Here is a 25,966-nt window from a genome sequence, read left to right as displayed (position 1 = left end):
TATTGTACAGTGAATTTATTGAGAAATAGGCTTGTATCTTTTCTGTGGTTAAAAAAAGTTTTTGCATACATGAGGATAAATTGGCACAGATACAGAATATATTAGACCCTAATGCAATGAACCCTCTCATTAATGGACTAATAGGGGAAGGGGGATGTACGCTATTGCCAGTTGTCCGAAATGTCTGAATTATGAAATTAGTTTTTCCCGAATATCTGGGTGTTTTCTGAACTAGTGGGTCCGCTAATGCAGGAGACAACTGGGGTGCTAAGAATACAAGTGTTGTAACCTGTAGTACTACAGTCCAGTATGTACTTTACTGTACAGCAATATAAGAGTTCTTTATGTAATTTACAGTAATTTTATTTACCTTTTCATGGTGGAGAGATAAGGTGTAAAATGCCGTGATTGATCATGGTGACTTTGAATAACTTTTATTGCTTCTGTGGATATCAAACACTGTTTCTTAACACCATATTCCTCACAGACCCGAGCCACTGAGATGTCATACTGAACCTTCTTTATTAATTCAAGTTTCTGCTTAACACTGAGAACCACACATTTCCTCTTGGCACCACCACTTGCTTTAGAAGCCATTGTTGATTGCACTTTACTTATAAGAACATAAGAACATAAGAACGAAGGAACACTGCAGAAGGCCTACTGGCCCATGCGAGGCAGGTCCAAGTCTCCTACCGGCTTAAGCCAATGCACCCAACCTAGTCAGGTCAGGTCACATTGACTTAAGGGAGGAACACGGCAACCGACCTGTTAGCACAAGCTATCAGGTCTAACTCACACCCACCCACATCTACTCATGTATTTATCCAACCTATTTTTAAAGCTACACAACGTTCTGGCCTCTATAACGGTACTTGGGAGTTTGTTCCACTCATCCACAACTCAATTACCAAACCAGTACTTTCCTATATCCTTCCTGAATCTGAATTTTTCCAACTTAAAACCATTGCTGCGAGTCCTGTCTAGGCTAGATATTTTCAGCACACTATTTACATCCCCTTTATTTATTCCTGTCTTCCACTTATACACCTCAATCATATCCCCCCTAATTCTACGTCTTTCTAGAGAGTGCAGTTTCAGGGCCCTTAGTCTATCCTCATAGGGAAGGTTTCTGATACATGGGATCATCTTTGTCATCCTCCTTTGTACATTTTCCAGAGAATTTATATCCATTCTGTAATACGGTGACCAAAACTGTGCAGCATAATCTAAATGAGGCCTAACCAAGGATGTATAGAGTTGAAGAACAACCTGAGGACTCCTATTATTTATGCTTCTTGATATGAAGCCAAGGATTCTATTAGCTTTATTGCGAACACTTATGCACTGTTGTCTTGGTTTCAGATTACTGCTAACCAGAACTCCTAAATCTTTTTCGCAATCCGTAATATTAAGATCTACATTATTTAGTTTATATGTGGCATGGTTATTGTCCTGTCCAACATTTAGAACTTTGCATTTGTCTATATTAAACTGCATCTGCCACTTCTCCGACCACTGCATCAGTCTATTCAAATCTTCCTGGAGTGCTCGAATGTCCTCGTCAGAATGAATTCGACGGCCTATTTTGGTGTCATCGGCAAACTTGCCGATGTCGCTCTTTATGCCCTCATCTATGTCGTTTATGTAGATTGTGAACAGCAGGGGGCCCAACACTGACCCCTGTGGAACACCGCTCGTGACGCTTCCCCACTCTGATTTCTCCCCATTTATGCAAACTCTCTGCTGCCTATTTGTCAACCATGCCTCTATCCAGGAAAAAATTTCTCCTCCTATTCCATGTGCTTTAATTTTCCTCAATAGTCTCTGATGTGGGACCCTGTCAAAAGCCTTACTGAAGTCCATATACACAATATCATATTCATTACCATGATCTACCTCCTCAAATACCTTAGTGAAAAAAGTTAATAAATTCGTAAGGCAGGAACGCCCCTTTGTAAAACCATGCTGAGATTCGTTGATTAATTTATGCTTTTCAAGGTGGCTACGAACTGCCTCGGCAATTATTGATTCCATAAATTTTCCCACTATGGAGGTTAGGCTTATTGGTCTATAGTTCGAAGCTAAGGACCTGTCACCTGTTTTGAAAATAGGTATCACATTTGCCATTTTCCACTTATCTGGCACCATGCCAGTTTGTAGTGATATGTTGAAAAGATTAGCCAAAGGTGTGCTAAGCTCCTCTTTACATTCCTTTAGAACCCTTGCATACAGTTCATCAGGGCCTGGGGATTTGTTAGGTTTTAATTTATCTATTTGCCTAAGGACCATGTCACTTGTGACCCTAATAGTGCACAGTTTATTATCGTCCTGTTCTACATAATTTATCATTACTGGAATATCACTGGTATCCTCCTGTGTAAAAACTGAGAGGAAGTATGTGTTAAAAATTCTACACATTTCCTTATCACTGTCAGTGAGCTGACCCGAGGAACTTTTGAGTGGGCCTATCTTGTCCCTGATCTTACTTCTGTATACCTGAAAGAATCCTTTTGGGTTAGTCTTCGATTCTCTTGCAACTTTAACCTCATAATCTCTTTTTGCTTTTCTAATTCCCTTTTTTATTTCTCTCTTTAACTGAATATATCGATTTCTTAATTGCCCCTCTCCTCTTTTGATTTGCCTATATATGCCTCTCTTTTGACCAATCAGATATTTTAATCTATTGTTCATCCATTTAGGATCATTTTTGTTTGATCTGATTTCCCTATTTGGAACATAATTTGACTGAGCAGCTAGAACTATGCCCTGGAAAGCATCATATCGGCAACCATCACCACCTACCTGACCCTTAGTCAGGTCATTCCAGTTCAGCCCACCTAAGTAATTTTTCAGTCCTATGAAATCAGCCAAGCGAAAGTCAGGGACGGAGACTTGATTGCCATTATTAGGGGAATTCCATAATATGTTAAAACTGAGTGATTTGTGATCACTCTCCCCAAGCTCATCATTAACCTCAAGATTATTAATTAGTGTTTCCCTACTGGCAAGAACCAAGTCAAGGAGGTTATTTCCCCTAGTTGGCTCTGTCACAAACTGTTTTAAAAAACAATCCTGGATCGAATCAAGAAAGTCACCCGACTCTAAATTTCCTGTCAAATTGCTCCAGTCAATCTGTCTATAGTTGAAATCTCCCATTAGCACAACATTTTCGTATGTAGATGCCTTACGAATTTCGTCCCATAGAAGTTTACTGCACTCCCTATCAAGATTTGGGGCCCTGTAAATCACACCCAAAATTAGTTTTTCTCGGCCCTCGAGAAGCTGTAACCAAACAGATTCAGTGGCTGACGCTTCTAATTTAATATCTTGTCTAACACAACAATTTAAATTGTCTCTGACATACATCGCTACTCCACCACCTTTCCTGTTGACCCTGTCAGTGTGGAATAATTTATAGCCTTGTATGTGACATTCAGAGGGCATCTCTCTATCTTTCAGATTGAGCCAGGTCTCTGTTATAGCAATAATATCTATGTTTCCTGCACTTGCAATTAATCTTAGCTCATCTATCTTATTTCTAACACTCCTGCTATTAGTATAGTAAACCTTAAGGGAGCTAGTCCCTTGCTGCCCTCTGCTGTCCCCCTTTGTTTGCTGACCTGTTCTATTGTCTTTATTTATAACTTCATGCTGAATGCCTTTTATACATTTACTGTTTCCAACCCTAGTGTTGCAACCTGCTTGTTTCCCACACACACCCATACCTCTATCTTCCATCAGTTTAAAATCATAGGCATTTCACCAATGGCCTTCTCAATCGAGTCTGCAAGTGCTACCACCCCTGCCCCAGAGAGATGTACCCCATCCCTTGCATACATATCATGTTTGCCATCAAGTTCCTTGCAAATCCAGGGAAAATTAGAGATTGAATGAGGAGTGTATGCATGAATATGCACAAATAATAAACTGGCATGGGCAGCCTATGGCTTAGGCAACAATGAAAACATACAGGTTTTGGATGTGGCCTAGGGAGCATTGAAAAAATGCAAATTTTAGAGATGCAAGCTGCACTTTTTTGGCATTATTTGTATGGTCACAACAAGCTTCTGTGCAAAATTTCAGACCATTTCATGCCCATTTACCCTACAGCATCGCGACTGACTTTTCGTCAAATTATACACCATTGAAAGCAATTAGTTATAAATTATTGGTTGTCAGGATAATAATCAAGTCATCAGCTACTTAATTTTAAGCTATTACAAGTTATAAGTGAAGTCTTTCTTGGTGCAAAACTTGGGCATCACTTTCCTGGAAAATATTCTTTGCCTGGTATATCCATCTCTTGCCTTCTGTCCAGTCACTTCAGTACAAGCTTCAGTTATCAATTTTATCCCTCTCTCAACAGCTTGAGTGTTGTTTGGCCACTTGGGCACCTCCAGTAGTCTCAGTAATTTTCAGAACCTGTTGATTTGATAGAGAAGCAATGAAAGGAGGCTGAGTTTTGAGTTCAGTCTTCCAGTCAATCATGAAATCATAGTTCTTTGCTTGCCACTTTAGTTTGGGAATCACTACTTTTCTTGAGTTGACAATAGGAGCCACATTGTCATTTTCTTCATCTTCACTGTCATCCTCATCATCAGTGTACATTAACAAGTCCTCGTCAACAGCATCAGCAGAATCTCCATCCTCATCAGAGCTCTCAGTACTGTCTGTCTGTTGATTCTCTTCTCTAATTTTTCTTATCATTGAGACAGCTTTGTCTCTCATAGTCATGTCTTCATCAGTGCACAGCTGATCTGTGTGAGCAAAGTAGGAATTTCTTTGGACAGTCTTCTTTACTATCTTCTTTTCTTCACTGTTCAGATGTCTCATAAATTGCAGTAACTGGAAGATGTTCTTTGGACTGTGTCTGACATAAGGGTGCAGCTTGATGTGGAACCACATTGGAGCACTGAACTTCAAAGCCATAATGATAACTCTTTTCAGCTCCTGACTGGGTCTTGATATTGCCACATACAGCCTAAATATCTTACTCCATAAAGTATCCCACCTTGACACACACAGTGGACCTGGTTCAAGAGCAGCCAAGTTATCATCAACCACACCTGTCATCACTCCTTTGCAAATCCTATACAAGTATTTCTGGTCCTAGGACAGATCCTCTGCCACCTTGTCGTTCAGAGCAGGGAAATCAGTGAAATCGACTGGCTGGAAAACAACAACTGGCAACTCAGACAGAGGATCCTTGATTTACTTGCCAGTGGAACCTCTCCAATGCTCAGGACCACTTGGCTTACTGTCATAGTGCTTGAAAGCAGCCTGGAATGGCAGCTCATTTCCATGAAGTTGACAGATGAAACAGTGGACCGGATGACTAAGCAGTATTTCAAGATGATGAATGGCTCCATTGTCAGCTCTGGCATTTACCATCAACACATACAACAGGCTGCCGAGTTAGTTTCTGTTCCACCAGAAATGTATAGATAGTCTTGGCAATCTCCTTTTCATGGCTTGACTTAGGAGTCACATGAGTGAGATATTCAGTGCCAGGCTCCACCATGGTGACAAAATGATCTTTCACCACTATTTTTGGACTCCATTTCTTGGTTTTCTTATTCTTTGTCATTACATGAGTGGAAGTCTTCTTACCATCAAAATACAGTGATGTGATATTTTCCAAGTTTGCTAGCTTATTTTCTTGCCTCTACATTTGCTATTTGTGTCTGGCATCTTTTTACTTCTGTGGTTCAATAACCTGACTTTTGTCGTTCTTGGTGATATTGCCATAGTCCATTAAGGTGGTGGTAGCAGTGGCAACTCCAGCATAATCACTGAGAAAGTTAGTTAATGTTTATAAATACTGCAGAGTACATAGATACAGTACATAAAACACTGGGCTATGCTACTCAGTAATACAGACTTATTAAAAAATTTCAAATGCAAATGCTGTAGGCTAAACCTCAACCAATCACCTTCATATTTGGCACTGAATCTAAGATGTATATAAGGAACAATGCCTGAAGAGTGCAGCTTTGACCAAAATTTCAATGCTCCCTAATGTGGCTGCTGTGGCCTGTACTGGACAAATGTCTGAGTCATTGGACTTGGTCCGATTATCTGGAAGACAACTGGCCACTTTCACTATGAACAAAATCTAGAGTTATGGACTTTTGCTCATTTTTGCCTGATGGTGAGTGTTTCTTTTTTTTTTGGGTCACCTGCCTTGGTGGGAGACAGCTGGCATGTTAAAAAAATAACTTCCAATGTTTGGGCATTTTTTTTTTTGTCTGAGATTGCTGAAATTTGTTAATGAGAGGTTTTACTGTTCATGGGGCAACCAGTAACTATTCTAATTCAAAGTAAGCTCAAATTCAGATTTTAGATTTAGAGTGTGTGTGAGGAAATGTGGTATGTAATTAAACTGCCTTTGATATATTACATTGACTAGAATGAGAGCAGGTGGTCAGGAGGGGATTAATGAATTTTTCTTGTGATGAGTTATGTTTTGAGTACTATTTCCTATCTAGTGTTATCAGGTTGGGGTGGAAGGAGGGGTCAGGGTTATCAAAGGAAAGGGTTGAGGGCAGGGGGTAAAGGAAGTCTTGAATGCCAGGAGCTTGGGCATCTAACAGACTTGTGAGTGCCTTAGGATTGATTGGAAGCATGCTGTTCAAGTTCGAGCAAGATAACATTTTTGTAGATATTCAGGAAAGCTGGTTAGCCAGACTTGAATCCTGGATGTGGGAAGTACAGAGCCTGCACTCTGTAGGAGGAGTGAGAATATTGCAGTTTGGAGGGGCATCTGAACTGTGATGTCTTCTCACTTCTGGCACGACAGTGACTGCATGAGTGACAGTGCTTCCATTTTTTCGTGTTGCCCTGCCACAGTGGAAGATAGCTGATGTATTAACATAAAAAAAATCAGGGTCAAAGGAATGCAGATAGTTTGGTCACAAAAAATGGAAAAACATTTTTTTTTTTTGTGTATGAAACACACCTGCTGTCTTCCACTAAGGTAGGGTGACCTGAAAAAGAAGAAATACTTTCATTAAGTTTTCTTTTTACATTTAGCAATATAAACTATGTTGATTATGGTATATAAATCTGGGAAGGATGGTGATGTAAAGGACACTGAGGAAGAATTGAAAGGATTTTTTTTTCTTAAAGGCAGAAGCTTGAGCATTTAAAAGTCATAAACATTTATTTTGTGAAGCTCAGAGGGTAGGGTTATGAAGAACTGATAGGACTAAAATAACTATAGATATAAGGAAGATTTTTTTTATATTTTCTCTGCAAGTATGTATATACTTGCAGAGATTGGTATATAGATGGTATGTATAATGAATTCTAGAGAAGCATATAAAGACTACAAAAAAGATGTAATTTTTTTTTTTTTTTTTGAAGTTTCACATATGAAAGACACAAATAAATGTTTTAAAGTTAGTATTGAATTTTGAAAGTGCTTTGAATTTTAAAAATTTAGATGTACTGTAGATAAGGAGGCTTGAGTATGTATATATGTATTTATAGAACAAAGAGTGCATGCATATGCTAGGACTGCATGAATTGACAGAAGAAATGTATGCAGTACTTGCATATATTCTAGTCATGTGTGACCCCTACAAGTTTATCTCTTTCCCCAAGAAAATATCAGTCTTTCTCTTAATTTACTTTATTACTCATATAATATTGAAATTTACAGTCTAGAATATACCAGACACAAGTACGGGCTCTGCAAGAAATCCTTTTAGATGGTAATCCTAGTACTCAAGTCAGCTGCCCGTCTGTGTCGGATTCTGATATCTCCCAGATACGTCCAACAACCAGAAGCCAGAATAAATCAAATTCTGATCCAAAGTTGGAAGCTAGTAATGCCATCCACACATCTGATATTTTTGTGAGTAATTTAAAACCGGTATACTGTATTAGGAAGACTCTCATATTTTTTTGTGTAAAGACACTGACTTCAGATTTGTGTGCATAGATAAGTCAGTTGACATATTTACATAGCTTTTGTGATGTTCTTGAGAGTAGCAGGCAGGTGTTGTCCTCAGTAGTAGGACTTGTAATATGTTAAGCTATGTTAGCAAATTGGTAGCACAATGATGTATGAAAGTCCCTTCAAGAAAGGGAAGATGTCTTGATGCTGGTAAAGGACTTGATCCAGTTAATTGGAGCTACCCCCCTTTCCCCTTGGTTGAAAACTTAAAAGTCTAGTGCTTTCCTCTAAATATAATTTGTAAAACATTTATTTATTATTTTTTTCTTTTTCGGGTCACCCTGCCTTGGTGGGAGTTGGTCGCTGTGTTGAAAAAAATAATTATTGTACAATACATTTTAATCTGTTTTTTAGTAATGGAATATTTTGATTTTTTTTTTTAATTTTGTACAGATTTTAGGGTCTTTCTACCTTAGTGGTAAAAAACTGCAGACACACGCATGTTAGAACTTAAAAATCAGTGCTGCACAAGTAATTGCTGTACTCACCTAGGCTCCTCTTGTCTCAGCTTTCTTTAATTATGTAGTTACAAATTTAAAACTACCTACAGATTTTTTGTAGCATGATAAATTAGCAGAGGATTTGCAACATTAGTTCTTGCTGTTTATATCCTTAATTGTGTGCTTTGCAATTTGTTTAAATAATGATTATTTAGAATATGGCTTGTATATTTTATGAATAAGAGTGCATGATAACAGCGTACCCTCTATTGTTAACAGTTTTCCGAAAGTGTAATTGAAGTTGGAGAGGGGGGGGAATGTCCCCTGATTTTTACATCAAAGTTTTCATATTCAAGATTGATTCCAAATAAGACAGAGATATTTTTTTTTTTTTTCAACAAGTCGGCCGTCTCCCACCGAGGCAGGGTGACCCAAAAAAGAAAGAAAATCCCCAAAAAGAAAATACTTTCATCATCATTCAACACTTTCACCACACTCACACATTATCACTGCTTTTGCAGAGGTGCTCAGAATACAACAGCTTAGAAGCATATATGTATAAAGATGTTGATATATTAGACACATGTGCAACTCTTGGGTACCTTTATTGAGGAAACGTTTCGCCACATAGTGGCTTCATCAGTCCATACGTAGGAGAAACTGGAATAACAGGAGGAGAACGAGGTAATCAGTCCCTGAACCTTGAGTCGGTGTGTTCAGTCCATCAATCTTGAATAGAATACGGCATATGAGCAGAGAAGCAGCTTATAAACCGTATGGCAGGAGAGGTGCAGCAGTCATAGGTGGTGTCACATTTGTTCAATGTGGAAGTAGGTTCTCTGAACCATTCATCTACAAACATATAAAGATACACAACATATCCCTCCAAACTGCCAGTATTCCAAACCCCTCCTTTAAAGTGCAGGCATTGTACTTCCCATTTCCAGGGCTCAAGTCCGACTATATGAACATAACCGGTTTCCCTGAATCCCTTCACTAAATATTACTCTGCTCACACTCCAACAGATCGTCAGGTCCCAAGTATCATTCGCCTCCATTCACTCCTATCTAACACGCTCATGCACGCTTGCTGGAAATCCAAGCCCCTAGCCCACAAAACCATTGTGGTTGTCTCCCACCAAGGCAGGGTGATCCAGAAAAGAAACATTCACCATCATTCATCACTTCCACCATCATTCACATATAATCACTGTCTTTGCAGAGGAAATTAATATACAAGCTTTTATGAATAACACTTTGTGTTAATGATGTGGAAGATGGTATCAATTATTTGTGAAGCTGAAACTACATTGTAGAAAAATCTCTACAGTATTCTGTACTTATTCAACAATACTTGTATCCTTTATATTTAGTAAGATGCTTTCTACCAAATATGATAAACCTTTCACAATTATTTCAGAGTTCTGGAGTTGTAAACTTACGTCACAGGAGGTCAAGATCTCAAGGTGCTGAAAAATGGCTTGATCATCGGCCTGTGCAGGTACATACTTTGTTTCTTTAAAAAAAAAAAAATATATGTATATATACAGTGGACCCTCAAATTTAGTAGTGCCTTTTCTGTATGCAAAACTATTTTTATCTATAAAATGTATTGTTTAATATTTTTGGGTGTCTGGAATGGTTTAATTGGATTTACATTATTTCCTATGGGAAATATTAACAAAACATGCATTTTATAGATAATAAAAATAGTTTTGCATACAGAAAAGGCACTACTAAATTCGAGGGTCCACTGTATATATATCCTAACAGCTAAGGTTGGTTAAGAGGCTACTGAATATCACAGGGGACTATCTCAAGAATGCTACAAATCACAACCCAGCTTGAAGCCATGCTTCTCTGGTGACTTCATGATCAGCCAGTGTTAACCTTGATACTTGAGGCCCCCTCCCTTTTTTTTTATTCTTAACCCTTTCAGGGTCCCCTGGCCCTCTCCCAGACTTGTTCTCATGGTCGCCCAAATTTAAAGAAAAAAAAAAAAATTTTTTTTCTTATGAAAAGATAGAGAATCTTTTCCTGATCATAATGACACCAAAAGTATGAAATTTGATGGAAAACTTACGGAATTATGCTCTCGCGAAGTTAGTGGTCTCGACGATGTTTACGCATCGGCGATTTTGCCCACTTTGAGCCCTATTTTCGGCCAATTCCAGTGTACTAGTTGACAAAAATCATAACTATTTCACTAGAACTCCATTTTTTTCTATCGAATGAGTACAAGAAACCACCCATTTACCGATTTCAACTATCCAATACAGTGGTCAGAATTTAGCAATTTTGCCAATTTCACACAAATTTCAAAAGATGCCAATTTCCAAATAGGGTCCAGAATAAACAAGAAAGACATTCCTGGCACTAAAATAACATTTCCTCTGTTCATTAGCCACGTCCCCACGCCCCTCTTACATTCTTTTGCTTTCCACTTTGAATTTTTATTCTCACAAAAATAGAAGATTTACTGTTATGCAGACTACTGCATTAGTGTAGAAATGGTGTAAATAATATCGGCGCACTTGTGAAAGAATATTAGACTCACCAGTTGATGTGTATTGGATGCTTGGCATGATTTGTTTACTTTTGAATTTTGGTTAAAATCGAACATTTCTGCTACTTCGAGCTCAATTTCAAGGTACTTTTCATTGTAAAACCAGTCAAAATCATCTCAATTTCTGTAATATGTCTTTCATTCTATAAAATGAGACCAGGAAAACTAGAATACAACAATAAATACCATATGAAAATACAGTGCAAAGTCGCTGTTTTAATCCAAAAACACGGTCAAAGTTTTTTTCTCATTACACACTGTGCTGCAATAAATTGTACCTGCTTTTTATATACACTGTTGCAGTATATTTATTTACCTGTACACATTATCATCATTATATATTTAAACCAGCTTTTTTACAGTGTGATTATGTAATGCTGATTGTCATATTAATGAACTAGAAATTTACCTTTGAGTTATCAAACAGAAACAACAGCACATTGGATAGTTATCAAACAGAAACAACAGCACATTGAATTATCCTTTCACCTAAATAATCTTCATGATTAATAGCATTAAATAATATAGCTGTTGGAGTGTGAGCAAGGTAACATTTATGAAGGAATTCAGGGAAACCAGCGGGCCGGATTTGAGTCCTGGTGGGAAGTACAGGAGGGAGTGTTGATAAGTTAAAGTTTTAATAACTGTAGTGTAGGCACGCCTCTGGCTATACTGATGGAGTGAATGATGATGAAAATGTTTCTTCTTTTTTGGGTCACCCTGCCTTGGTGGGAAATGGCTGATGTGTTAATAAAAAATATATAATAATATTGCTTCAGTAAGAGTACCCCATGAACAGAGATAGTTTGGTGGAACAGGATAAAACGTTATAAAGGTTTAGATAGTAAAAGTTTTGCAACACCTTAAATCTCACAGGTGCACGACAAACTTGAATTTTGATGTTTTGCTCAACAGTGAGCTTCTTTTGTAAAGTACATACAAACAAATTGATTGAATATCTACAGTAGCAGTTTAACCCTTTGGGGGGTTTGGACGTACTAGTACATCTTACGACCCAGGGTTTTTGACGTACTAGTACGCCTAAATTTTAGCGCCCTCAACTCTAGTGAGAGAAAGCTGGTAGGCCTACATATGTAAGAATGGGTCTATGTGGTTAGTGTGCGCAGTATAAAAAAAATCCTGCAGCACACAGTGCGTAATGAGAAAAAAAAAACTTTGACCGTGTTTTTGGATTAAAACAGCGACTTTGCACTGTATTTTCGTATGGTATTTATTGTTGTATTCTAGTTTTCTTGGTCTCATTTTATAGAATGGAAGACATTTTACAGAAATTGAGATGATTTTGACTGGTTTTACAATGAAAAGTACCTTGAAATTGAGCTCAAAGTAGCAGAAATGTTCGATTTTTACCGAAGTTCAAAAGTAAACAAATCATGCCAAGCGTCCAATACACGTCAACTGGTGAGTCTAATATTCTTTCACAAGTGCGCTGATATTATTTATACCATTTCTACACTAATGCAGTAGTCTGCATAACAGTAAATATTATTTTTTTTGTAAGAATAAAAATTCAAAGTGGAAAGCCAAAGAAATATAAGAGGGGCCTGGGGATGTGACTAACGAACAGAGCACTTGTTATTTTAGTGCCAGGAATGTCTTTCTTGTTTATTCTGGACCCTGTTCGGAAATTGGCATCTTTTGAAATTTGTGTGAAATTGGCAAAATTGCTAAATTCTGACCACTGTATTGGATAGTTGAAATCGGTAAATGGGTGGTTTCTTGTACTCATTCGATAGAAAAAATGGAGTTCTAGCGAAATAGTTATGATTTTTGTCAACTAGTACACTGGAATTGGCCGAAAATAGGGCTCAAAGTGGGCAAAATCGCCGATGCGTAAACATCGTCGAGACCGCTAACTTCGCGAGAACATAATTCCGTAAGTATTCCATCATATTTCATACTTTTGGTGTCATTATGATCAGGAAAAAATTCTCTATCTTTTCATAAGAAAAAATAATTTTTTTTTTTTTTTTTTTTTTTGAAATTTGGCCAACCCTGAGAACAAGTCTCTGAGAGGACCTGTCGACCCCCAAAGGGTTAATAAACCTTTCTTAGCTGGCTATGTCTGATTTTGGCTAGGCCATTCTAAAGCTTGCTCTTGCCTGTTTGGTACAAATAATCGCTCGTCTATGAAAATATGTAGATAGTTTTGCCTTGGTGGAAGATGGCTGGTGTGTTTAAAAAAAATCTAGAAAGACAGTTATCGATTGGAAGATGGTAAATGTGTTTCCTGTGTCACCCAACATCATTGGGAGATGCCAAATTTAAAAAAAAAGTGGCTGATAGTAAGCATTCTTTGTTCAATAATAACCCACATGCAGACAGAAACTTGGGAGATTAATTGATCTGCATATTTTGACCCCCTTCTGGGATCCTCTTCTGCTGAAGAGGATCCCACAAGGGGGTTGAAATATACAGATCAATTAAACTCCTGAGTTTGTGTCTCCAAGTGAGTTATTATTGAGCACTGACAAGTGTTCATTGCACTTTAGTTATTCATTCTATTGTGTATTTATAGAACATGTAATAGTTGATAAGATTGCAAGAGGTAAGCTACATATGATTGGTACCTGATTGGTAGCTAGATGAATAATTAAAATGGCAAAATGAGAGAGAGTATAGAGAAGAGGTTGATTAGCGCATAAGCAGATAATGGAGCAGTAAGTTTTTATTTGTCGGTTGAATAGATTGCTTATTTTACTGTGATACAATAACAGGAGGTACCGACTGGAACAGTACTTCAGCCAGCATTGCCAAGACGAAAATCGGTCACTTGTCTACGTAGTGGCGATTTAACAGAAGGTCGTGTCTCACGGTATTGCTTGACAAGTCAGCAGCAGGATTCTGAGGGGGAACTTGAAACAAAGTTGTATAAGGTAGTAGACTTGGGTAGTAAAATGTGCATGCCAATGTAGAGCTTAAAAGTTTGTTCATATGCATGCAAAACCCTCTTGACGTTCTTGTATAGAAAGTTAATATGTTTGATAGGTAAGTTTACTGGTAGCTGTGATTAATTTAGCTTTGACTTCTACAAATCACAGCCCAGCTTGAAGCCATGCTTCTCTGGTGACTTCATGAGCAGCCAGACTATTGTTGCTTATGGCTTGCCAGCCTTCCAACCTAACAGATTCAGCATGACAAGTTTCCTCTTGAAAACTTGTACCTTTATTTCTGCTATATTTCCTGTACTGTATATACTGGTGAAAGGTTGAAAAGTCATGGTTCCCTGATGTTTACACACATTAACAGTGTGCTTGTGGCACCATTATTGTTTTGTATACTGTGCTGCATATTGACCGTGAGGGCAGTGAAAGAATTTTATTTTCTAGAGTTGCTATTTTCCCAACCCTGAAAGAGGTGAACACAGAGGCACACTCAATAAGAGCACAAGTGCCTTAAAGAATATTATTTTTTATTATTTTTTTTATTATCACACCGGCCGATTCCCACCAAGGCAGGGTGGCCCGAAAAAGAAAAACTCTCACCATCATTCACTCCATCACTGTCTTGCCAGAAGGGTGCTTTACACTACAGTTTTTAAACTGCAACATTAACACCCCTCCTTCAGAGTGCAGGCACTGTACTTCCCATCTCCAGGACTCAAGTCCGGCCTGCCGGTTTCCCTGAATCCCTTCATAAATGTTACTTTGCTCACACTCCAACAACACGTCAAGTATTAAAAACCATTTGTCTCCATTCACTCCTATCAAACACGCTCACGCATGCCTGCTGGAAGTCCAAGCCCCTCGCACACAAAACCTCCTTTACCCCCTCCCTCCAACCCTTCCTAGGCCGACCCCTACCCCGCCTTCCTTCCACTACAGACTGATACACTCTTGAAGTCATTCTGTTTCGCTCCATTCTCTCTACATGTCCGAACCACCTCAACAACCCTTCCTCAGCCCTCTGGACAACAGTTTTGGTAATCCCGCACCTCCTCCTAACTTCCAAACTACGAATTCTCTGCATTATATTCACACCACACATTGCCCTCAGACATGACATCTCCACTGCCTCCAGCCTTCTCCTCGCTGCAACATTCATCACCCACGCTTCACACCCATATAAGAGCGTTGGTAAAACTATACTCTCATACATTTCCCTCTTTGCCTCCAAGGACAAAGTTCTTTGTCTCCACAGACTCCTAAGTGCACCACTCACTCTTTTTCCCTCATCAATTCTATGATTCACCTCATCTTTCATAGACCCATCCGCTGACACGTCCACTCCCAAATATCTGAATACGTTCACCTCCTCCATACTCTCTCCCTCCAATCTGATATTCAATCTTTCATCACCTAATCTTTTTGTTATCCTCATAACCTTACTCTTTCCTGTATTCACCTTTAATTTTCTTCTTTTGCACACCCTACCAAATTCATCCACCAATCTCTGCAACTTCTCTTCAGAATCTCCCAAGAGCACAGTGTCATCAGCAAAGAGCAGCTGTGACAACTCCCACTTTGTGTGTGATTCTTTATCTTTTAACTCCACGCCTCTTGCCAAGACCCTCGCATTTACTTCTCTTACAACCCCATCTATAAATATATTAAACAACCACGGTGACATCACACATCCTTGTCTAAGGCCTACTTTTACTGGGAAAAAATTTCCCTCTTTCCTACATACTCTAACTTGAGCCTCACTATCCTCGTAAAAACTCTTCACTGCTTTCAGTAACCTACCTCCTACACCATACACTTGCAGCATCTGCCACATTGCCCCCCTATCCACCCTGTCATACGCCTTTTCCAAATCCATAAATGCCACAAAGACCTCTTTAGCCTTATCTAAATACTGTTCACTTATATGTTTCACTGTAAACACCTGGTCCACACACCCCCTACCTTTCCTAAAGCCTCCTTGTTCATCTGCTATCCTATTCTCCGTCTTACTCTTAATTCTTTCAATTATAACTCTACCATACACTTTACCAGGTACACTCAACAGACTTATCCCCCTATAATTTTTGCACTCTCTTTTATCCCCTTTGCCTTTATACAAAGGAACTATGCATGCTCTCTGCCAATCCCTAGGTACCTTACCCTCTTCCATACATTTATTAAATAATTGCACCAACCACTCCAAAACTATATCCCCACCTGCTTTTAACATTTCTATCTTTATCCCATCAATCCCGGCTGCTTTACCCCCTTTCATTTTACCTACTGCCTCACGAACTTCCCCCACACTCACAACTGGCTCTTCCTCACTCCTACAAGATGTTATTCCTCCTTGCCCTATACACGAAATCACAGCTTCCCTATCTTCATCAACATTTAACAATTCCTCAAAATATTCCTTCCATCTTCCCAATACCTCTAACTCTCCATTTAATAACTCTCCTCTCCTATTTTTAACTGACAAATCCATTTGTTCTCTAGGCTTTCTTAACTTGTTAATCTCACTCCAAAACTTTTTCTTATTTTCAACAAAATTTGTTGATAACATCTCACCCACTCTCTCATTTGCTCTCTTTTTACATTGCTTCACCACTCTCTTAACTTCTCTCTTTTTCTCCATATACTCTTCCCTCCTTGCATCACTTCTACTTTGTAAAAACTTGTCATATGCTAACTTTTTCTCCCTTACTACTCTCTTTACATCATCATTCCACCATTCGCTCCTCTTCCCTCCTGCACCCACTTTCCTGTAACCACAAACTTCTGCTGAACACTCTAACACTACATTTTTAAACCTACCCCATACCTCTTCGACCCCATTGCCTATGCTCTCATTAGCCCATCTATCCTCCAATAGCTGTTTATATCTTACCCTAACTGCCTCCTCTTTTAGTTTATAAACCTTCACCTCTCTCTTCCCGGATGCTTCTATTCTCCTTGTATCCCATCTACCTTTTACTCTCAGTGTAGCTACAACTAGAAAGTGATCTGATATATCTGTGGCCCCTCTATAAACATGTACATCCTGAAGTCTACTCAACAGTCTTTTATCTACCAATACATAATCCAACAAACTACTGTCATTTCGCCCTACATCATATCGTGTATACTTATTTATCCTCTTTTTCTTAAAATATGTATTACCTATAACTAAACCCCTTTCTATACAAAGTTCAATCAAAGGGCTCCCATTATCATTTACACCTGGCACCCCAAACTTACCTACCACACCCTCTCTAAAAGTTTCTCCTACTTTAGCATTCAAGTCCCCTACCACAATTACTCTCTCACTTGGTTCAAAGGCTCCTATACATTCACTTAACATCTCCCAAAATCTCTCTCTCTCCTCTGCATTCCTCTCTTCTCCAGGTGCATACACGCTTATTATGACCCACTTCTCGCATCCAACCTTTACTTTAATCCACATAATTCTTGAATTTACACATTCATATTCTCTTTTCTCCTTCCATAACTGATCATTTAACATTACTGCTACCCCTTCCTTTGCTCTAACTCTCTCAGATACTCCAGATTTTATCCCATTTATTTCCCCCCACTGAAACTCTCCTACCCCCTTCAGCTTTGTTTCGCTTAGGGCCAGGACATCCAACTTCTTTTCATTCATAACATCAGCAATCATCTGTTTCTTGTCATCCGCACTACATCCACGCACATTTAAGCAACCCAGTTTTATAAAGTTTTTCTTCTTCTCTTTTTTAGTAATTGTATACAGGAGAAGGGGTTACTAGCCCATTGCTCCCGGCATTTTAGTCGCCTCATACGACACGCATGGCTTACGGAGGAAAGATTCTTTTCCACTTCCCCATGGACAATAGAAGAAATAAAAAAGAACAAGAGCTATTTAGAATATTATCATCGGCATAGTCCCTCACAAGTCCTCAGAGAATAACCAAATCTACTCGTGCATCACTACCTGTATTCTTGCATCATGAGGATATAGTCTAAAGTTGTTAAGGCTTAATCTAGGGGATGCTGAAAAAAAAGCAAGTACTCTACATTGTTGCATAAAGTATGTTATCCTGCCATCGCTGAGAATGTTAATCGGTATCTCAGCTAATAATTTTGTTTGATGAAGCAAGAGACATTACTGCAGTCTGTTGCAGGAGATGTTTTAAACATGATTATGGAATTGCTTTATATGGTAGAAGAACTTCATTTGTCATCATTAGTTAAAGCACATCATGATTAATATTTTATAACTTACATCAACTAATGCCGATCAAAGGGCCACAGTATGTAATAACTTTAAACTCCTCCAATTTAATTATTATTATTATTAGTATTATTATTATTACAATCATAAGTGCTAAACCCACAAGTGTCATACAGTGCTGTCCCAGTGAAAGATTTCTAATCATTTCATCAGATTCTTTGTTTCCTTTCATCAGCAAAACTAGGCATTTTCCAGCAAAGACTCGGGCATAGGATATCTGTCAAGGCCGATGTCATGTGCATTTCTGACCCGGAGACCCAGTCTTGATCCTAGCAGAGAGCTTTTCTTTTTTTTTAACCCAAAACAAAGGGGTCCTATACAGCATTGGGACCAAAGGACCCACTCTCAGGAAACCAGAGGAATCTCTATTAAGTCACTAGGTTTGGAAGTTTTCTAAAGACAAGTTTTGATAGGATAGTGAGAGAGAGAGACTAAGGGCATATTGACTAGCTTAGATGGTCTTAAATGATCCTCTTCAAAATCTTTGACCTGATACCTGTTACCAGTTGTTCAGCGACCTGTCCTGGAAGGAGTTATATGAAGGGTTTGCAATATTAAGGTTCTCCTACTCTTCTCTGGTAGTCAGAAAAAGAAATCTTGTTCAATTTTAAATATGAAGAATCTCATTGGTTTGATATCATCACCAAACTTCTGTTTGGAGATCAGAGTATGAGCATTATTAGTCCAGCTAGAATGGGCTGTAAATTTGGGTTCTGATGGTAGGATTTCCTGATGTAACATTTTGAAATGTGAGGACTTTTCTGTGGAAGTGTCAGTGTACCACATGGACTGCCACTTTCATGTGTTTGCTCTCCCTCAGGATGTTACAACTGGCATTCAGAGCCATCAGTAGGAATGGATGATAGAATGAAGAAGAAGAAAGGCATGATGAAAATTTGGTAGACTTAGCAAAAAGGGATTGAAGAGTAAATAAAATACTAGTGATTGAGGTATTTAGACAGGTTATTCATAAGTGGTTCACTGGACTCAGAGTAGCTTTTCATACATTATTAAACTTCAGTTTTTTATATTTTTATGCATTGCTAATTTTCATTCATCTGATTTACCTAATTGTTTATTGCTTTTTGTCCTCTCAGCTAGTATGTCAACCTGCTTATCTGTTGCTATGAAAGTTCCATTAGAGTAAACCTCTTTCAAATGCTTGAAATGTTTAAATATTGGCAGCATATGATAGGGTGGATAGGGAAGCAATGTGGCAGATGTTGCAAATATATGGAATAGGTTGTAGGTTACTTAAAGCAGTTTTTATGAGGATAGTGAGGCTCCGATTAAGATATGTATGAGAGATGGGAATGTATCAGACTATAGTGATACCAACACTCCTATGTGGGTGTGAAGCATGAGTTTTAAATATTGCAGCAAGGAGGAGGTAGCAGGCAGTGAAGATGTCATGCTTGAGGGCAACGTGTAGTGTGAATATTATGCAGAGAATTCGTAGTTTTGAAGATAGGGGGTACAGGATTACGAAAGTATTATCCAGAGAGCTGAGGATATTGAGGGGATGTGGAGGTGGTTTGGACATTTAGAGAGGATAGAGCAAAATGGAGGGTGTATAATTTGTAATGGAAAGGAGGAGGGGTAGGAGTCACCCTGGAAAAGGTTGAAGGGAAAGGGGTTCAAGAGGTTTTGTATACAATGGGCTTGGGTAGTCAGCAGGCATGTGTGAACAGTTGAGTGAGTGATGGTGAAAGTGTTTTGTTTTTGGGTCACCCAACCTCATTGGGAGACAGCTAGTATGTTTAAAAAAATGGCAACCAATACTTTCTATTTAGCAAGATGTCACTGGTTGGATCTTTCATGCCCAAGTCCAGTGTTGTCCTTGCATTCTCCTATTCTTCATTTTCTCCATCTTTTTTTATGAATGTTTGTCAGTGTAGATAATTTGATACTCATTTTTTCTAATATTTTTAAATATGTATCTTGAAGAACCTGTTTTTTGTTGGTCTTAATTTTATATACAGTATAGTGCTGTATCTATATTTTCTATATAATGTATAATTTATTTGTCAGGGTGATGTGCTTCCAACTGTTGGAGGTGGCTCACAAGTTGTGTTTCAAGATGTGGAAATTCTGAGACAGTGCGACCCACTTGCTGTTCCCTCCCGTAAGCGATCTTCGGGTGGCACACCAAAAGTAGACGTTTCAACAATCCAGGATCGATGTGCTGTTGGCATTCAGGGCCACGCAGCGTCTCGACAGTTTGGCTTAAATAAGAGATCTAGGTTTTAAGTGTAGGTATTTGGGGGTATTCTTAGCCCACCCGAGTGAGAGTATCTTCAGATTTTACAAAGAGCTGCTAAGAGTTTTCTTCACAGGTGCTGTGTAGAGTATCTTTAAGACTTCCTGTTCTACTCGTTGCTGGTATAGGAGATACGTACCTAAAAGTTAAGGTGAAGCAGACTTTAATGCTTAATTACATAACCACTGATTAGTTTAATTTTTAAAACAATAAAAGCATAACTAACATGTAGAATTTCTTTGTATATATAATTTTTTGTAATGGATCTTGTAGATATTTTGTTTTTATATTAAGAAAGTTAAGTTGGTTTTATTTTTCTCTTAACTTGCCAGAATTTTAAATTTGTAAAATGCCAAAAGTAATTTTAATGCTCAATAGTCTTTATAGTTACTTGATGTTGGCAACATATACTTATTACTTTTAAATATACTTTTATTTCTATATTTCACAAAATTTGTATTCTAGGTTAAAAAGAATCTTTCTATTGTTTTTTATCTTGATTTTCCTATTGGCAGTTGTTCATGCTAGAATTTAGACTGCTTTTTAAAATTTAGAAATAGAAGTTATTTTTTAGTGTAATTTTGTAACTATGAAGTAATTCTTTTAAATAAAATCTAATTATACTTATAAAGCAATTTTCTTGCAGATCCTTATGCATGGTTTACAGTTTTATCAGGTCAGTGTTTTTACCAGAAGCTGTATAGCAAATTTTACATTATTATTATAATCAAAAAGAAGCGCTAAGCCACAAGGGCTATACAGCGCTGCAGGGTAGGGAAGGAAGCGAGGGTATTGGGTGGCAGAAGGGAGGAGGGATGATCAGTAGGTTACAGAAAACAGCGGGGCAGGGGATAGTATGGGGGGTAGAGGGTAGCAAGAGATTGAAGTAGAAAGGGCTGAAGGTATCAGAATTTGTGAAGTCAGTCAGTTGTTGTCAAAAAGTCAATGAGAGAGTCCGGATGAAAGGTGGGTCCATCAGCGAGAAGGGAAGGTAAAGAGAGCAGCGGGGCGAAGACGACGACGGAGGTAAATTCTGCGTGCTCGTTGATAAAGTGGGCAGTCCAACAGAATGTGGCTGACTGATAATGGAGCTTGGCAATTCTCACAGAGGAGCAGGGTGCCTCTCCATGAGATATCCATGAGTAAGACGAGTATGGCCAATGCGAAGACGGGAGAGAGTAGTCTCCCAACCTCGACACTGGTGATAAGACGGCCAGTAACCTATACTCGGTTTAATAGATTGAAGTTTGTTGCCGAGCACAACAGACCAACGTTGTTGCCAACGGGTGTGAAGGTGGGAAGATATTGCAGCAAAATAGTCCGTAAATGGAATACCTCTATATGAAACTGGTAGGTCATGTACTGCTGACCGTGCAGCAGTGTCTGCCTGTTCATTGCCCTGTACGTCAACATGACCAAGGACCCAACAAAAAACAATATCTTTATGCTTGGTAAAGATGCAGCGTAGCCAAAGTTGGATACGGAGGACTAAGGGGCGAGGTGTATCAAATTTCTGTATAGCCTGTAAAGCACTAAGGGAGTCTGAGACAACCACAAATGATGACACAGGCAGCAAATTTTACAATCTTAAATTATTATGAAATGAATCTGGTTAGAACATGTATTTTCTGGAGTGTGTGACTTAATTGATTTTTTAGAACACGTGGACTGGGTTACATGGATAACAGCTCACTGGCCAAAATTTGATGAAGTATGAAGGCTGTTAAAAACTGTGGAAATTTAATATTAAGCCAAAAGTTATTAACAGTGTGAATTATGAAATCATAATGACATGATTGCAAACAAACCATACCATGGGCTTACACATTGGCCTGTAGTTTTACAACTCACTCTCCACGAGTTCAGTCCTCACCTGTGGTATGGTTTATTAACAGCGTCACAAGTTGGGAGGTCGAATGGATAATTTTCTTGCTTAATTACATATTTGCCTCATAGATTCTGCAAGTAATTGTATAAAATATAATAGTTGTCTATAACAACCATTCATGTTGTTTCTCTTATTATCTGTTTGAATTTGCAGGTCATGAGATCTAGCTCTTAGCTTTGCCTCATGACTTTCAACTAACTGACATAGGCTTCATCACGTCTGATTTTAAACCTTGTATGGGTTTCACTATTCTCTAATCATTACATTTCAATACTTTTATACCTTGTGTTCACTGGGGTGTATAGTTTGTTCATATCATATGTGGTAGTTGTTCACTTTGGTAAAATGCCTTTCCTTGTCTACTATGCCCTAGAGTATTTTGTCTTGCTCTTTTCTTTGTGCATTCTTTGAGAGATCTAACTCTCATTCTTTCTTCACAGTTCATTCTCCTCCAGTTGGGGCACTAGTCTGGATACGATTCCTTGGACCATGTTTGATCAGGTGAGGACTCCACTCTGGCGTTGCATATTCAAGAATTGGTCTCATACATGAAAGGGTCTTGATCATCTTTACATAGGTTCCTGAATGCAATTTATGAGCTTAGCATGTGTTGCTGATGCTATTCTGTCAGTACTTCAAGGGACTAGTGCTAGATATTAGTTATTCCTAGGTCTTTTTTTTTTTTTTTTTTTTTTTTTTTTTTTAACCAGAATACTTGTGAATAATTTTTTTCCTTAGGTGGTGTATTCTAAAATCTCCATTGTTCCCATTTTATTACTTTGCTTTTTTTGTGGCTAAATTCCATTAAGTTGACCATTTGCGGTCTGCTTTGGTTCATCTGCACTCGGATTATTTTTTTGATACACAGACCTCCCTTTTCAGTGTCATTCAATCAATTGCTGCCTTGTCAGAAGTGCATTGACATCACAGTTTAGATGACTCTGAACTGTGGCATTCTTCCCCTTCCTTTAAGAGTGCAGGGACTGTACTACTTACCTCAAGGATTCTAAGGCCAGCTGACTGATTCCCCAAATCCTTTCATAAACATTACCTTGCTCACAGTCCACTAGCATGTTGGGCCATAAAAACCACTTGTTTTCAGTTTGATCTCGTACACAAGCTTGTTGGACGTTTCAAACGCCTAGCACTCAAAACATTCTTCACCCCTTCCCTTTATTCCTTCCTAGATTGACTGCAGGATGGGTTAAAGAGTTGAAGATTTATATGCTGTCTTAGTCTTATTTTCCGTCCTCTTCTCTAGCTGCCAGAGCAACCCTTTCTCAGCCCTCTGAATTATACTTTTGGTAGTTCCACTGTCTTCTAATCCCTTCTAATATAATCTCAGTGCTCAACCATTGATCAGGATTTGCACTTTCCATCTTAGTACCAGTTCTTGCTCCAGTGTAAATAATTTGCACAACCTTCTCTAGAGCTCATTGTCCCCTGCCCTGTCACGTTCAGATGTGGCTCTGAGTCTGTCTTATTATTATTGCCTTGGTTATCCGAGTTTAGCCTTTGGATTGATGGTGAAACCATGAATTTTCACTGCCTTACCTATTTCCTCTCAGGTAGAGTAGACATTCATCTCTGGCTCTTATTGATAATGCTTTCATTTCTTACATGAAATGTCATCCAAATTCAGCTTTCCACAGTATTCTTCAGAAGTCCACTAAATAAAATGACAAAAGAACTAAAAGTTTAAAACTAAGGAAAACAGAAGGTCTATTGGTTAAAAACTATGTAAAAAAAAAGCATTGTAATTTAATAACATTTACCCAAGCAAACAAGATTTTATCTAGTGGGATAATAATAAGACATTGGCAGTTTCTCAGTTTTATTTAATAAATTTGCAACACGAGAACTTTACAGTATATTAACTATATTTCCTTATTGCCTCTAGAAATGCAAAGTTAGTTCAGTGCTTCGTCCTCTTATAACTGACTAAAAGGGAGGGGGGAGGTGGGGGTGGGGGCTGGAGGGGACAATTTTTGGAACAACAGACAGAGACGTACAGTGGTGCCAATGTGAAGGTAGAAAATGATCCCAGAATGAAGGAGGACTCAATTTACTTTAATTTACTTTTTTTAAATATATATAAATACAATAAAAAATATGTTAAAGGTTTTTGGCAGTCAAAGAGCCTACTAGATGCTATGTTTGAAAATCTCATGTACAGTGAAAAAATATATCTGTTGAACAGTGGAGTAACAAGAGAAATTATCAAACGCTTAGAAGCAATTGACACCACTAATCTCTTTAAATGATGGGTTGTGGGGGATAGAGATAAACCAGCTTCAGATACTCTTTACAAGGTCAAACCTGTGTCAAGTTTTGCCTCTGGAACATTTAGTCTTTGATAAAGTTACCTGAAGGCCTAGTTGTATAACCACTAAATGCTGGTCATATCTACCAGTTTTGGGTACAAGACCAATAAACCCTAATGCAGTGTACATCTGTTAAATAATGAGATCTTAAAAAAAAAAAAAATTACAAATATACCAGTATTGTACATGAATACAATATTATAGATTTACTCTTGTTATATGCACAGTGACAACAAACTATGAGATACTGGTTTAATAATTAAAATAAGTAGCTATGTAAATTACCCTTTAAGGGGCGAGTGCCTCAATGCGGGTGAAGGGCTCTTGATCCAAGGAATTGGAGCTACCCTTCCTTGGATCAAACAGGATTACCGCCCATTCCCTAGGCACTATGACTCCTACGTAATGATGATAACCGAGGAAATTAGTTTATAAAATGTACAGTTTATCATATGACCAAATTGGCAGTAATGGCGCAGAAGACACCACAGTAAGATTTCCAACACCAATTCTGTACAATATTTTAATAGTAACTGAAGAACTAGAAGAACATTTAGCAAGTTTATACACAAAAATGATCGCTCCAAGTTCATATATATTATATATATATATACACATGTATGTACATAAATGTATATTTTTTAAGTGTGTATATATATATATATATACCCACACACCATGTATATATGTATACATATACATGTATAGACATATGTGTACAAGTGTATATGTACACATGTATATACATCTGTGTATATATACCTGTATACATAATGTATATAGTATGTATATATGTTTATACATATATACATAATGTATACACATGTATTTATGATGCATACACATATGCACGTGTATCCATATAGTGAATATGTGCATATATCATGTATATACGTGCATCACATATATGCATGCATATACATTATACACATTGTACATGTATACAATGTATACACATGCATAATGTATACACATACACTGTATGCATAAATACATTATGTATTTTGTATATATACACACATGTATATACATGTATGTGTATAAACATTATACATGTGTATACATTATATATATATTTATATACATATATAAACGTCTCTGTCTACTGAACCTAAAATATAGCATATACTGAAGACTAGCATTTGTCAATAGAGTACCCCACTACTGTGATCACAAAAGTTATAACAAGTTATTACAGTATCTAACAGTTCATACTTAAAGAACTATTTTTTTCCATTTTAAAATCCCAAGTGGTTGTAAGACGACCTTGCTGGTATGGTCAGCAGCTTACACAAGGATGTCACCAGCTGACCACAAAGTAGTGTCGAGGCTGAGGTTAGGTGGTGTCGCAGCCCTGCAAGCCACTA

The 25,966-nt window shown here is 38.0% G+C and overlaps 1 protein-coding gene across 3 annotated transcripts in view; it reads left to right on the top strand.

Annotated features, from left to right (window-relative positions):
* The window catches only part of LOC128699980 (kinesin-like protein KIF23), a 52,670-nt gene extending 32,133 nt beyond the window's left edge, over positions 1-20,537 (top strand). For 2 of the 3 annotated variants that reach the window (XM_053792839.1, XM_053792840.2), the window contains exons 14-17: positions 7,667-7,861; positions 9,824-9,904; positions 13,708-13,866; positions 20,159-20,537. In XM_053792839.1, coding sequence (XP_053648814.1) covers positions 7,667-7,861; positions 9,824-9,904; positions 13,708-13,866; positions 20,159-20,377 — 654 coding nt within the window. In that variant the 3' untranslated portion in view covers positions 20,378-20,537. The remainder of the gene's footprint in view (positions 1-7,666; positions 7,862-9,823; positions 9,905-13,707; positions 13,867-20,158) is intronic. The other variant, XM_053792841.1, reaches the window with a different exon arrangement.
* Positions 20,538-25,966: the final 5,429 nt, after the last annotated feature.

The sequence above is a fragment of the Cherax quadricarinatus genome, chromosome 64, assembly GCF_038502225.1.
Source record: "Cherax quadricarinatus isolate ZL_2023a chromosome 64, ASM3850222v1, whole genome shotgun sequence".
NCBI classification, from domain to species: domain Eukaryota; kingdom Metazoa; phylum Arthropoda; class Malacostraca; order Decapoda; family Parastacidae; genus Cherax; species Cherax quadricarinatus.
This window is presented reverse-complemented; position numbering and strand designations above follow the sequence as displayed.